This window comes from Trichosurus vulpecula, chromosome 9, assembly GCF_011100635.1.
Source record: "Trichosurus vulpecula isolate mTriVul1 chromosome 9, mTriVul1.pri, whole genome shotgun sequence".
Taxonomy (NCBI): domain Eukaryota; kingdom Metazoa; phylum Chordata; class Mammalia; order Diprotodontia; family Phalangeridae; genus Trichosurus; species Trichosurus vulpecula.
In genome coordinates this window covers 196,559,607-196,574,545 of record NC_050581.1, presented here as the reverse complement: position 1 = coordinate 196,574,545, position 14,939 = coordinate 196,559,607, and the positions used below count along the sequence as shown (strand labels likewise).

General features: G+C 48.0%; 1 protein-coding gene across 2 annotated transcripts in view; it reads left to right on the top strand.

Annotated features, from left to right (window-relative positions):
- The window catches only part of CACNA1D (calcium voltage-gated channel subunit alpha1 D), a 359,630-nt gene that overhangs the window by 307,341 nt on the left and 37,350 nt on the right, over positions 1 to 14,939 (top strand). For both annotated transcript variants that reach the window (XM_036737725.1, XM_036737724.1), the window contains 4 exons: positions 667 to 794; positions 961 to 1,057; positions 3,517 to 3,619; positions 7,731 to 7,832. In XM_036737725.1, coding sequence (XP_036593620.1) covers positions 667 to 794; positions 961 to 1,057; positions 3,517 to 3,619; positions 7,731 to 7,832 — 430 coding nt within the window. The remainder of the gene's footprint in view (positions 1 to 666; positions 795 to 960; positions 1,058 to 3,516; positions 3,620 to 7,730; positions 7,833 to 14,939) is intronic.

Sequence of the window (14,939 nt, the reverse complement as noted above, 5' to 3'; positions counted from 1 at the left end):
GTTTGTGGGCAAGAGTGAGTTTGAGCCCTTGGACTTTGAGCTTAGCAAGGCAGCCTCGGTTCCAGCTGCTTCAAGCTGTGCCATTCGACTGCAGGTGAGAGCACTTAGGGAGCTCTCTGGCGTGACAGGCTCCTTCCAGTCCTGCTCCGGCACCTGACCTTTGCTATGACTGAGTGGTAAGGGGGTAGGGAGGCTTCTCCACCATCCTTCAGACCCTTGAGAATGTGAATAATAAGGGAGCAGCTCCTCTCACTCCCTGCGGGATGGTACCACAGCTGTCTTGGAAAGACATCATGGAATCTCAGGGGGATTGAGGGACTCTGAGGTTTTCAGGTGGCCTGAGCCTGGTGGGACATACTGAGACTTGAACAGGCTGTGCTGTGCAGAAAGGCTTCAGCTAAATCTGCTTCTTCTAAGTGAGCTAGGATTCTGTCGCCCCACCCCCCAACTCCTTATAGGGTGGTTGTATAACCTTTTCATTGTACCTTTTATCCCTGAAATGATGGTAGGCCTTCATCAGTGCGGATTGGAGGAGTCTGGTTGACTCTTATAACTTCTCCTAATTAAACAGCTGTTTCCTTGAGACCCTCCCCAGCCTCCTCATGCTACCCCAATTGAAGCCTCCCCCCTAGGATTCAGACAGCTTTATATTTCCCCCATGCCTAGATCATCAATCTATTTGTGGCTGTCATCATGGACAACTTTGATTACCTGACCCGCGACTGGTCTATTTTGGGTCCACATCACTTGGACGAATTCAAAAGAATATGGTCAGAATACGACCCAGAAGCGAAGTAAGTGTACAGAGATTTTCTGTCTACCAGGTTTGGGTTGTGTGGTCTTTTATTCATGTTCCTGGTAGTGGATGGGGTTGGATGACATGCCTTGCACTCCCCGCCAGCCAGGGCTCTCTCTGAAATGTCATCACATTGTCACTCTCATGATGTGTTTTTGTTCCAGAGGAAGAATTAAGCACCTGGATGTGGTGACTCTGCTTCGACGGATCCAGCCGCCATTGGGGTTTGGCAAATTGTGCCCACACAGAGTAGCTTGCAAGGTAGGTTTGGGGCTCAGCATCCTCCAGCCTGGTGCTTAGGTAGTGATTCTTCCTGACCAGGCCCTGCGGCGCTACCTGGGCAGGGATTGAGACCCCGTGATGTGTCTCCTTCTGGAAGGGCTGGATTACACTTGCTCTGTGTGACCCAGAGGGAGGGTCTAGAGACAGTAGGGGGATGGACTCAACAGAAGAAAGAGAAACTTGCCCACTGTAAGAAGTTTCACAAACTGTGGTGGCTCTCTCAGGAGCCAGGGAATTCCCTGTGGAGCACAGTCTGGATGATCTCTTGTTCAGCATACTTCTGTGCAGCCTCTGAGGCCCCTTATCCCTCCCAGCTTCCAAGAGGGAAATGAGTACAGCAGGGGTGATTGGTGGAGCCAGGCCCAGGTTGTCCTCCTGCCTCTGGGGCCTTCAGTCTCTGGAGCTCCAGTCCCACCTTGACCTGGTCCTGCTTTACGTCTTCCCTCTTCTAGGGGGAAAAATGGAGGCTTTGCCAGCTGGAGGCTCTTCTAGAGGTGGGAGAGACTATTGGGCTAAATTTGTATGGCCCAAGGCCTCCCCTGCAGAACATTGTGTTTAAAGTCAAGTCCCAAATAGCAATTGATTTTGTCATTGCATTTGCCTCACTCTCGGAAAACCTGCTTACGGAAAAGCATTCCAGATGGTGTGGCTCCTGGTTACTGTGGTTCTGTCCTTGCCCGCTGTCAGAAAGAAACTGGGCAATTTCCCTTAGCAGTGCTTCAGAGGAAAAGTGTCTGGCCACGAATGCTGGCTGCCCTTGACAGCTACAGGGGAGCAAATCCTATTGTGCACATGACAGGGCACAAGGGTTTGGGAAGAGGAGTCCGGAGGGGGAGGAGCTGAGTCCTTCTGTGGGGACCTCCATCAGCCTCAGCACAACTGAGCAACTCATCTGCCTAGGTCACTGACCTAGACCCTGTGGAGACCAGGGGGCCAGTGACCAATGATAATGACCACAACAAGGACTGGCATTTTTGTCACACTTCAGGGCAGGCAAAGTGCTTCTCATGGGTATTAATAGTCCCATTTTCTGATGAGGCAGAGGTTGAGTGGCTGGCCCAGGGTCACATAGCTAGGCAATACCTGAGGCAGGATTCTAACTCCGGGCCTCCCAAGGGCAGCTCAGCATTCTATCTGCTGTTCCATCCAGGAGACTAGCGTCTGGTTGGAGAAAATGAAGGAGTTTGGGAGGGTACCTTTGATTTCATTAGTGTAGGAGACTCCTGGGTGAGAGAGCTCCCTTTACCAATGAAGGTTGTACCTTCTTTGCAACTTCACGTTAAAGAGTCACCTAGAGCCAAACTGTGCTTTTGGACGTGGCCAATGGAGGAGTTTGCTTTGCTTGATCAAGCCCATGTTTGTCACGGGAACTTTGTTTTTCTTTGTTTTTTCCAGTGAGAGGCAGGAGATAGGAACAGGGAAGCAACAAAAGGAGAGTCCTTAATGCTTCTTTGTGAAAATTACAGAAAGAATTGTGTGTGTGCTATTGGGACAGGTCTGAAAGCTCCATCCATCCTAACAGAGGTCTGTCAGTTTGGGCACAATCCTCTGTTGTTCTTCTACACACATGGAAATAACCATAGTCACCAGATGTATTACCTACATCATTTCTTGTTCAGACACAAAGGCAGTCTATGTCAAGATCCAAACTTGTCTTCCTGGACTAGTTCTTTAACTACTAGGCAGAACCTCTCTAGCCAAAAGAAAAGAAATGTGAAAAACATGTAGAAATTGTCACAACATAGAAGTCTGAATGAAATAAAGTATAAACTGAGTGTGTGCACAGTGAAGGAAGCAGAGAACACAGTCCAAATGGCTTTGGTGTTGGCTGGAGCCAGAGAACTCAGGTGCAGATCCTGCTTCTACCACTTGCCACCTCTTGACCTTGGGCACCTTATGCCCTTTCTCTGGGGCTCTGTTTTCTCATCTGTCAAATGAAAAAGTTGACCATGGGCATTTACAGCCTCTCCCGAGATCCCTTAAATCTGTGATCCTTTGACACAGAGAGGAAGTAATCAAAGTTGGTTGAGCTTAATCAGGAAAGACTTTCAAGCAATCATAGGCTTGGAGTCCACTCAATTAGTTCCTGAATAACCGATAGAAACATGAGACAACAGAAGTCATGAATGGAAATGCTGCTGCCTCCCAACTTCTATCAGATAGACTCAAACCATGAACTGTCCTCACAAATTTGTAAGGGGCTGGCCTTTTCAAGGTGACAAGAGTTAAAAATGGGACTCCAGATGGCAGATCAGGTTAGGGACAGCATAGAACAGTGGGCTGGAGGGCCACACACAATGACTTGGACCCAGAGACTTAAAGGCCTCATGCAGAGGAGGTAGGAAAGAGTAGGTCTCAAAGACCAGCCACTGGCCAAATCTGGGGTGATGATGGCAGGTTGATTGCTTCTCTGATGATACTTCTCCTTTTATTCACAGAGATTAGTTGCCATGAACATGCCTCTCAATAGTGATGGAACAGTCATGTTTAATGCCACACTATTTGCCTTGGTTCGAACTGCTCTGAAAATCAAGACTGAAGGTAAAATCTTGTCAGACTGATAAAAATAGAATGAAATGAAAAGCAATGGCCCAGATTTAGGCTTCTTCCCCTAGAGGTCTTTCAAAAATGTTTGCTCTACAAAGGATTCAGACTGGAAGAAGAAAAGAGAGGGAGAGAGTGGTATGTTTAGCTTTTATCAACCTCTCTTTCTTCCTCCCCTTCCTCCTCTTTTCCTCCTCTTTTCCTCCTCTTTTCCTCCTCCTCCTTGTTCTCTTCTTTCTTCTTTTCCTTCTCCTCCTTCCTCTTTTTTCTCTTCTTCCTTACCTTCCTCTTCCTTTTCTTCTTCCTCCTCTTCCTCCTCCTCCTTTTTTCTGGGCACAGAAAAAGAGAATCACAGAATTTCAGAAGTGGAAGGTACCTCAGTGGGCATCTAATCCAACCCATATATGGAAAAAGAATTTCCTCTACTCTCAGGACCATTAATAAGGGGGAGCCCTCCATCTCCTGAAGCAGCTTATTATACTAATCATTAGGAAGTTTCTCCTCACATTGAATATGAGTTTGCCTCTTTCCATCTTCCACACTTTCCTCCAGGTTGTGCTCAGTCACACACCCCTCCCTGCTGCTGCTCAAGACAAGATGGACAAGTCTTAACCCTTGTCTTCAAGTACTCCGTTAAGATACTTGAAGACAGCTCTCTGGCCCTGCCTGAGGCTTCCTCCTTGTAGAATCCCCCCTGACCTTCACATGATGTGAATTGGAGGCCCTTCATCAGCCCCATTCTCCTCTAGACACTTCCCAGCTTAAGAGAGCTATCCCTCTAGAGGAGCCCAGAACTTTAACAGTGGAAGGGACCTCAAAAGCAACAGAAAATGGCGCTGGGAGCTTTTGCCTCCTGGCATCAGTCAGTCAGTCAACAAGCATTTAGCACTTACCTCTTTTCCAAGACGTGCTAAATCCTAGGGTTTCTAAGAAAAGCAAAAAAAGCCGGTCCTTGTCCTCAATGTCTAGGGTCATTCTTATTTATCTGTAGAGCAGACTGAAGGTTTGGTGAGAGGGGAGACACAACAGCCCGAGCTGGGCAGTGAGGCCAGGAATACTTAGAGGAGGGGGGATAGCATTCTAGACTGGGGCACTGACCACCATACACGGGCAGAAGCAGGGAGAGGGGGTCCTGTGTTTGAGGATCTGCAAGGAGACCAGAGCAGCTTGGAACAGTGAAGTGTACAAAGACTGGAAATGTCAGAAGGGATCCAGCATGGAAAGCATTTCAAATGCCAAGGGATGTTTTATTGGATCCTAGAGATAACAGGAAACTGGGGCTCATTGAGTGGGGGATTGAGGTGGCTAGACTGCCGCCACTTGCCACCATTGGCCTTGGGGCCAGGCCACCAGAAAGTGAAAAGAATATACGGGCCAGGTGGGAGAGTAAAGGACAGCTCCCTTTATTAAACTGAGGGACAGGGCTTATATACTTTTTTAGGCAAGCAGATCAACAAGTTCACATGTGAAAACATTTGCATTGCATGATTTCCTCATGCTTTGTTCCCCTTTTGCCGTAAACCATATTGTGTTAATAGCCCACAGGTGGTGTTTAGCACATGGTGCCGCGGGAGCTTTGGAGAGAGTGAGTGTGTACCAAGGAGGCTTGGAGAGCCTTCATTCTGAGCAGCACGTGTGAGCCAAGGCAGGGGATTTGGAGAGCCCCTATGCTGAGTTATCAGCCCAAGGGCAAGAACAGGCCTCAGGGAAAACCTGGCCTGTATCTGTATCCCAGAATGGACTTTCTCAGAGCTGGCCCTCTACGCTAGAGTTTGGCGGCTTTAGAAGAGTCACCTCAGCATTCAGGGCCTTGCCCAGCCTGCCCCAATGTCATCTCTCAGGCGGCACCTTGGGCCTGGCCGCCTCTTTGCTTTCTCCTTTTCAGTTGAATATTCACCTGTCTCACAAATGTGAAGTCCTATGTGAAGGACCCTTCCCTATGTCCCTTCAGTCCCAGAGCTCTAGGTCAGATGACTCTAGAAGACCCTTTTCATAGAATACTGCAACACCTGGTTCCCCAGGTTGGTGTCTCATTTCCATGGTGTGACTTTGAGTTCCTTGGGGACAGGGACACTGTCCTACTAATCTCAGTGTCTCTGCTGCCAAGAATAGTGCTCTGAATACTTCAGAAATGTTAGCTGTTGATGATTCTTTAAAAAAAAACAGACACTGCTTGGGGCAACTACAAGACCCTATGAAAGCTCTGCCACCACCCTTGGCCAAGGGCCTCATCCAGTCTTCTTCTACCAGGGGTGGGGGACCTGCAGCCTTGAGGCCACATGTGGCCTTCTAGGTCCTTGGGTGAGGTCTCTTGACTAAGTCCAAGTTTTATAGAAAAAATCCTTTTATTAAGAGGATTTGTTCTGTCTAATTTAGATTCAAAAGGCCTCACTTACGGACCTAGAGGGCCACATGTGCCTCAAGGCCACAGGTTTCCCACCCCAGTGAGATGTTACTTGTAGTGTGTTGCCTTCCCTGGAGGTCTTCCAGCACAGGCCAGGTGATCCCTTGTCAGAAGTGTCCTAGAGAGGATTCATTTTCTACCATGGGTTGGACAAGACGGCCTCTAGTATCCCAATTCTTTGTTCTGTAGTCAAGTCAGTGTGCATTTATTAAATGCCTCCTGTGTGCCAGGCACTGCGCTAAGCACTGGGGATACAAACATAGACAAAAAACAGGCCCTGCTCTCAAGGAGCTCACAGTCTGACAGGAGAAATGACATGTGAACAGCCAAATACAGGATAAACTGGGGAGAATCTGAGGGGGGTCACTGGGGGCTCAGAAGAAGCAAGTCACTGGGGGGGTCAGAAGGGGTGAGTTACTGGGGGGTCAGAAGGGGCGAGTCACTGGGGGTGTCAGAAGGGGTAAGTCACTGGGGGGGGGTCAGAAGCAGCAAGTTGCTGAGGGCTCAGAAGCGGCTTCTTGCAGAAGGTGGGGTTTGAGCTGAGACTTGAAGGAGAGCAGGGAAGCCAAGAGGCAGAGAATTCCAGATGCAGAGAACAAGCAAAGAAAATGCCCAGTGCTGGGCAAAAAACCCCTTGTGTGAGGGCCATCCAGGAGTCAGGAGTCCCTGGTACTGATTGACTGGGGACAGAGTAATGTGGCCAAACCTGCTCTTTGGGAAGATCCCTTTGACAGTTGAGTGGAGGATGGCCTGGAATAGGAAGAGACCCACCCCGCCCCCCCACGCCCGCCAGCAGCTGGTGCAGTAGACCAAGCCTGACATGACAAGGGTCTGCACCAGGCTGGTGGCAGAGGGTGGGGGGAGGGGGTTGTAAAAACTACAGGCCTTAGCAGTGAGGAGTCGAAGATAACTCCCAAGTGTCCAGCATAGAGGATGGTGGTGCTCTTGACTGTAAGAGGGAAGTCAGGAAGAGGGGAGGGGTCAGAATGAATCCGTAGGTCATGGGGCAGCGGACCCAAGTATCTGAGGCTGATGCCTGTCTGAGATAAAGACCTTTTAGACATGCCCACTCCCCTCAACAAACTAATGCTTTAACTGAGAAGAGGAAGACAGAGAGACCCCCAACTAAGAAGGGAGGGTGTGTGACTAAGTACACATGCTGTCACCTGCCAGAAGCTCAGGCTGTCAGAGAAGACATATGCATGTGGGGAGGCTTTCCCAGAGGTGGGCGGAGGTTCATGGCCAGTCACTGAGGAGGAGGCATGAGGCCAGAGAGGGCAAGAGTTTGCTAGCCTGTGTCCCAGGCACCAAGGTGGGGACGTATTCTGCATACTGAAGGGATAATCAGGAGGTGGACCTGACTGAAGTATAGTATCCCTCGACGGGAAGATGGATGCTGGACTCTGAACAGGAGTTGGAGAAGTCTGGATTTTATCCTGGGAGAAATGGAGAGCCTTTGTAGATGCTTAAGCAGTGGGTTAGAAAGTAAGGTAAGGGAGAAGGAAAAACTGAGAAAGAAAGGGGGCCGTCTAAGGAACACCTAAATCGGACCAGGTGTGAGGTGGCTGCCCCACTAGCCTGGGAGAAGAGCTGAAGGGCAGTTCCAGAGGAGGGAGTCATGCCCATCACCCCTAAGGCACAGGCTTATGGCACCATAAAGAGCCAACCTTTGCCGTGGCTTGGTGTTATCTTGTTTTCTTTCAGGTAACCTGGAACAAGCAAATGAGGAACTGCGAGCAGTCATCAAGAAAATCTGGAAGAAAACCAGCATGAAGCTTCTTGATCAAGTTGTCCCTCCAGCTGGTGGTCAGTGTAATCAATTTTCCACTGTGTGATTGAGCTCTGTGTTTATTATCGTGGTAGCCAGGAAGACAGGGCTGGTAGAACACAAGGATGCCCGTTCTTAGCATGAAAGCCACAATTCTGGGCCAGCGGCCTTCCAAAGGGTGCACTGGGGCCTTCAGGCGGGATTGTCTTGGGGAAATGTAAAGACCATTTTGGCTGGGGGAAAGGGGAGGGACACTGGTCTGGAAAGGAAATGAATTAGCTAGAAAGCTAAGTTTCATTCTGGCAGATGAACTAATGAGAGAGAGAATGCATCAGAGAGATAGAGGAGGAGAGAGATAGAATGAGAGAAACAGAGAATAAAAGAGATGGGGACAGAGAGAATGAGAGAGAGATGGAGGAAGAAGAGAGAGAGAATCAAAGAAACAGAATAAAAGAGACAGAGAGAGAGAAAGAGGGGAACAGAGAGAATCAGAGATAGATGGGGGAGGGAGAGAGAGACAGAGAGAGAGACAGAGGGAAACCAAGAATCAAAGAATAAAGATAGATGGGGAGAGAGGAGGGAGAGACATACAGAGAATGAGAGAGAGAGAGAGAGAGAGAGAGAGAGAGAGAGAGAGAGAATGAGAGACATGGGCAGGGGTGGCAAGCAAGACAGAGACAGACAGCTTTCCAAAGGAACAGCCATCACTTTTGTTCAGGAAGCTGAAAATGTGTTTCCATGTGGCCTTCTGCTTCTTGAGAAAGATAGACTGCTTTCAGGATTTCCAATGGTGTTTTGTTAAATGTTCTTATCAAGAGTGAATGTCTTGCCATTTGTAGACAGAGCGTCCCCTTCAGTTGAGGACTCAAACAGAAACAGAGCTGACCAGCATGCTTTATTTCTTGTTATTTGCCTTACAATAACTGACCAGATCTTTTCTCATATTTATATATACATATATATATTTACATTGCATAGAGTGTGTGTATATATATATGCATATATAAGATATGCTTCCATTTTATTTCCATTGCGCACAGAGTCAGAGCTAGGTGGTTATTTTTGACCTGCTTTGTCCCGTTTTAAAGGTGCAGGGTCTATTCCTGCAGGGCCTCCCCCTTATCAGCCCCCAAGCACTCTCAGCCCTGGTATTTCTTGTAGCTGCCCCCACTCTCAGAGTGTTGCTGGCCTGGCAGCTTTGAGGAGGCTCAGACCTCGGTGTCGGCCCGACCAGACCCTCTGGAAAGGTGACCATTTTGGCCTCCTGAACACACTGGCTGGCTCCACTCCCTGAGTGAGGCTGGCCAGAAGCTGCCTTTGAAGGGAGCCGCTCGTGCCTGGCACAGCTGCCAGCTTAGAGCGGGGAGGGCGGCCCCCCAAAAGGGGAAGGAAAGCAAAAATCCCAAGCTAAAAAACAGATTCTTCCCAGACCTGATGCTGCACATTTAAAACGACCTTCTTGGTTTTTGTTTTGTCCCTTCTGCTTTCCCTGAGTGCTCGCATGGCCTCAATGAACTGCTCTCTTCAACTGTCGTAACAATGTGCTTAAGCTCTCTCTGCAGCCTCTGTTCCTCTCAAGTCTCAGACTTTCCGAATATTCTGAAGCAATTCTGTTTTAGGGTGGTGGCATGGAATCAGTGTTATCTCTTGCCAACTTATTCCCCTACCATGTTTTCTGCTGTCCAGATGCATGCGTCAGAATGGCCAGCTGGGCCTACACACAGACATTGCTCCCAGTCTCAGGTTCATCTGGCCCACCCTCCAAGAAGGACCCTTCACAGTAATGTTTCCCACACATTAACTTTCTTCCACATTAAACCCATTAGAAGGCACACAAGCCTCCCTTTGCTTCTTACTTCCTTTAACTTGACAGGAGCAGAAAATTTCATAGAATTGGCTTGCCATCTAAATGCTTCAGATTTTCCCCCTTCTGTAGATGGTTTGACCAGCTGGGGCCTAGTAAGGGTTAACTCCTTATTGACCAGGTTAAGAATGTGAAACGTCTTTGTTCTGCCATGAAGGATGTCTCCCCAAATAAGGGTTAAAGCCCTCCAGGAAGATCACATGTGAGAATGTGCCTGAGCCATAGCTAGTCAGGCACCTTTGGATTTGGCTCTGTTTTCTGAAGAGCTTTAGACCGACAGAAGTAGAGCACAGTGTTGCTGAGATGGCCAGGGAGAAGATGGTTACAAATGTGTAGACTGGTTTCCTGGAAGGTAGCCCCTGTGGCCCAATCGCCCCTTCAAGGGTCCATATGGTCCCTGAGATGACAGCGGATGGACTCAGGGGAGGAGCAGTGAAGAGGTCTTGGGTCACTCTGGGAGCTGCAGGACCTAGAGAAAGAAGCCTTAGGGCATCTTCCAGATAAGCTGAGACCCACCTTGCCTCTTCCCTGTGGCTTCCCTTGCATCCATCTCTGGGACCACATGATTTCCTCTTCTTCTAATGCTCCATGTTTATCCAGAGAGAATATGTGGCCTTGTAGGCCGTACACTGAGCATGCCTTCTTATGGAGGGGTGGGGGGTTTCTTTGGTTTTTGAAGGAAGCTAGGGAAACCAGGAGGCTTAGATGAGGCGAGAAAGAGAGGCATAGGGGACAGTCAAAGAAAATGCCCAGAACCAAGAGATGGAGTGTCTTGTTAATGGTACAGTAAGGAGTCTAATGTCACTAGATTGAAGAGTAAGTGTGGGACAGGCGGAGAGGGGAGAGGCATAAGGTGTTAAAAGACTGGAAAGGTGGGGGGAGTATGGCTTTGAACCCCAAACAGATGATTTTATGTTGGATTTTGGAGGTGATAGGGAGCCACAGGAGTTGAATGAGGAGGGGAGTGATGTGGTCAGATGTGCTTTAGGACAATCACTTTGGTACCTGAGTGGAGAATGGCTTGGAGTGAGGAGAGACTTGAGGCAGAGGTTCCAACCAGAAGGCTACTGCAAGAATCCAGGCATATGAAGAGCAGGATCTACACAAGGTGGCTGTCAGGGTCAGAGGAGAGAAGGGGGCATATATAAGAGGTGTCATGAAGGTCGAGTTAACAAGATTTGGCCACAGATTGGACATGGGCAGTGAGAAAATGAGAATCAAGAATGACACCAGACTATGAGCCTGAATGACTGGGAGGTGATGGTGCCCTCACCAGTAACAGCAAAATTAAGAATGGGTTTTGGTGAAAAGATAGTGAATTCATGTTTAGATGTGTTGAGTTTAAGATGTTTGTGGTGATCTGTTCTGAAGTTGTGATACTGGAGGTTAGGAAAGAAGTGAGGGCTGGATCTGAGAATCATCAGCATAGAGATGACAATTGAACCTATAGGAGATGATGATATCCCCAAGCGAAATGGAACAGAGGGAGAAAAGAGGGCCCAGGACAGAGCCCTCGGGACACCCACAGCTAGAGGGTATGAGCTGGATGAAGCAAAGGAAATGAAGAAGGATTGGTCAAATAGATTGGAGGAGATCCAGGAAAGAGGGGTGTCCTGAAAACCCAGAGAGAAGAAAGGTCACAGAGAAGAGGGTGATTAACAGCCACAAAGACCACAAAGAGGTCACAAAGGTTAGAGACTAGCAAGAGGCCATAAGACTTGTCAGGAGATCATTTGTGACTGAAGTTTTAGGTAAATGATGAGGTCAGAAGGTTATATGTGCATTTAGAATGGTTTGCACTGTAAGGAAGGCTGAGGGAAGAGAGAGTGGCCTCTGAGTAATGAGCTGAGGAAGAGGGGAGGATTTCTTCAGTGAAATTTGAGGCCAAGATCTCAGTAGAGAAGGTTAGAGGAGGAGAGAACCATGAGAGGTTTGAGGAGGGGTGGAAAGGTTTGGAAAAACTGCTATTGTGAATGGCTTAGTGAATCAATTAGAGGTGTGTAAAATGGTGAGAGTAGGAAGAGGGGAAGAGAATGAGTTGTTTTGGACATTAGCGATTTAAAGCATCTACGGGACATCCAGTTGGAGATTCAAGACTTGAGGCTGGATACAGATTTGAGAATTATCTGCTTAGAGATGGTAATTAAATCCATGGGATCTAATGAGATTACTGAGCAAAATCATATAGAGGGAGAAGAGAAGAGGTCCAGGCCATAGCCTTGGGGAGACATCAATGGCTGAAGATCCAGCAAAAGAGACTGGAGAGGAATAGTCAGAGAAGTAGGAAGAGACCATAAAGAACCATGCTGCCATACCTAAGGAGAAAAGAGTTAGGGTTGGATTGAGTAGAAAGAAGATGGTAATGTGCAGTGTCAAAGGCTGCAGAGAAGAAGATTATGAAAAGGCCATTGGATTGGTCAATAAAGAGATCATTGGCAACTTTGGAGAGAGCTTCAAGCCAGGCTCTTGCCACACATACCCTTTGAACTCTCAGAGTTTTGTTGAAGGTCTGCTGGTCTGAGCAATAGCTCAAACTGTTCCTCTCCCATCCTTATCAGTGACCTAAGTTCTTAAAGTGATTCGTGGCTTCAGGTGGCATCTGGTCACAGAACTTACTCCCATCCCCAGTCTCAAAGTTCAAAAAGCCATTTTCATATATTTTAAAACCACAGCAATAAACAAAGACCAATTGTGAAAAAGGGGGAAAATAGTTCTAGCTGGGATACTATTTGAAGTTACCAGTGAAAATGCTTATAAACTAGCTCAGATTTCATCTTAAAGGAATGATTGTTAAAATGTTAAAATGACACGAAGTCAGTGTCATTTTATGTGCAGCAAAAGGCTGTGTTTACTTCTCAGTGTCATCTGAAGCAATGAAATTTGGAGCAGATAGAGTTTAGTGTTGAATAAAGCATCTACCAGCTCTCCAAAACCAGGATACATGGAGACAGAAGCTTCATATAGCCATATATAACTACAGCCCTGGTGTCAGCGGCAGAGCCAGCCCATTCGACAGGCAATTTCCATGTTGTTACAGAGGGTCACAGGTGCTTAGCACAGAGCCTGGCATTTAATTAAGTGCTTCAGAAATGTCTGTGGCCTTTCTACCAGAACGTATGTAAAAGTGATTGGCTTCTCATCTTCTACCTTGCTGGATGCCCTCCCAGAAAGCAGAAGGGACCCCAGGCCTCCCCCAGAGCAGACAAGCTCCTTCCTGCTGGCCTTGGTGCGCTCCCTGGACTCACTGACATTACTGACATGTGTAGGTTCCTTCCACACATTTCAGATCTACTCCTTCTGTGAGTGAGGGACTCCCTTCATTGGTGCAGATTGCAGCCTTCCCTGTGTGATTCTTATCTTGACACAACATCTCCCCAGTGCTTCAAAGTCCTTTCTTCCTCTAGGTCTTTTATTGAGCATTTGGTGAATCCCAGTGAGGGCCTGAGGCCTTTGTTCTTGCTGCACAATTAGCCTCTAGGCTTTTCTGATCATTGTTTCCAGCATATCTTTGTGGCCATAGCTTACTTGCAAATTGATAATGCCCAGGCTTTCTTATAACCAGTATTTATCTCTGTTACCTTTTGAGTACCCACAACTTTGTTTTTGTTTTTGAAGATGGTGGCGTTCCACAAGGATATCACCAGAAGAATGTTGGTATGAGGAAGGTGGGGTTTGGAGTCAGGGAGACGTCTTCTATCTTGGGTTCATTTTAATAATAACAATAATCATAAAAACTCACCTTTATTACAATAGTGACAGCATCGTGTAGTGGACAGAGAGCAGGCCCTGGTGCTAGAAAGATCTGAGTCCCATCTCCGACACCTCTAGCTGTGTGACCCTGGGCAAGTAATTTCGTGCCCAAATCACATCCCTACTGCTCCAAGTTGTGGAGCAAATGACAATCTGCATGGGGAGTGTGAGTTTCTTCCCTGGGATTTCTCTGGACCCATGAAATCACAAGCTTGAAGCAAAAGAAGTGACAATAATACCTATAGCTCCATTGCTCATCCCAACAATCCCAAGAAGGACACCCGGGCTGAGTGCTTGAGTGATGGCCTGGCAGTCAGAGCTGATACACGGGCTTCGAGGCAAGATTCCAGCCCACGTCTTCCTGACTCCAATTCCCAGCTTCTGTTGCTCCCTTGCCGCCAAAGTAATTTCCCACTTGCAGTCCAGGCGGCCCTCTGGCTCTTGTTTGGTTCTGGGCTGACCTCAGCACCCACCAGCTGTGCCCACTCCAGCCAGGTTCGCTGATGAGGTTACTCTGCAGAGAGTCTGCCAGGCCAACTAGTCGACATTCTGCACCCACGTATTGGCTCCTGTTGGGGTCTGGGGGCCTCTCCCTTGCGAGTAGTCGTGGATCTCATTGGAGAAGTCTTGTTCTCTTGAGCAGATGCACTCAGTGTAATCTCTACAAATGAGAGGGTCTGGAGGGCCTCATCACCTCTCTGTGGCAGGGTTCTTAACCTTTCCTGTGTTCCCTAGATACGGCTGGGAGACACCGCGGATAGAGGCTAGATCGGAATCTGGGTCTTCCGAACAGAACGCAGGACCTGGGGTCAGGAAGACCTGAGTTTACATCCAGCCTCTGACACTTCTTAGTTACGTCACTTCACTGCTATCTGCCTCAGTTTACAAATTCGTAAAATGGGGAGAATAGTAACACCTCCCTCCCAGGCTGGTCATGAGAAACGAGCTTAGCAGACTTAGAGCATTATAGAAACGCTGGCTGCTCTTGTAATGTTAGTCACTTTGAGCCCTTCACGGGAGGGTTTTTAAAAATCAAAGGAAGTGCTAACTTTTGTTTAGTGGCTTGTGAAAATAAAGAGGTCGTTTTTTTCCCATCCAAGTTCACAGACGCCCTGGGTTCTGTCCGCCGGCCTATTGGAACTTGGGTCAAGAACCCCTATTCTCTGTAGAATCTGATGCCTTTCAGGTTAGGTTCGTGGCAGTAGACAGAGCACAGGGCCGAGGGTGAGGAATGCCTGACTTCAGATTCAGCCTCAGAAGCTCACTAGCTGGGTGACTCTGGGAACGTCACTGAACTCTGTCTGCCTCAGTTTTCTCATCTGTGAAATGGAGATAATGGCACCCACCTGCCAGGGAGGTTGTGATCCCCTGAAAATTAAATAAATAACATCTGTAAAGTGCTTAGCAGAGGAGGCAGTGTATAAATGTAAGCTGCATTTTTCTCAGTAGTACTGGTGGTAGTGTTAGTAGTATCATCTCTGAGTGCACATCTTCCTGCGTGATCTTTTGCTCACTGTTGATCACTGGAGGA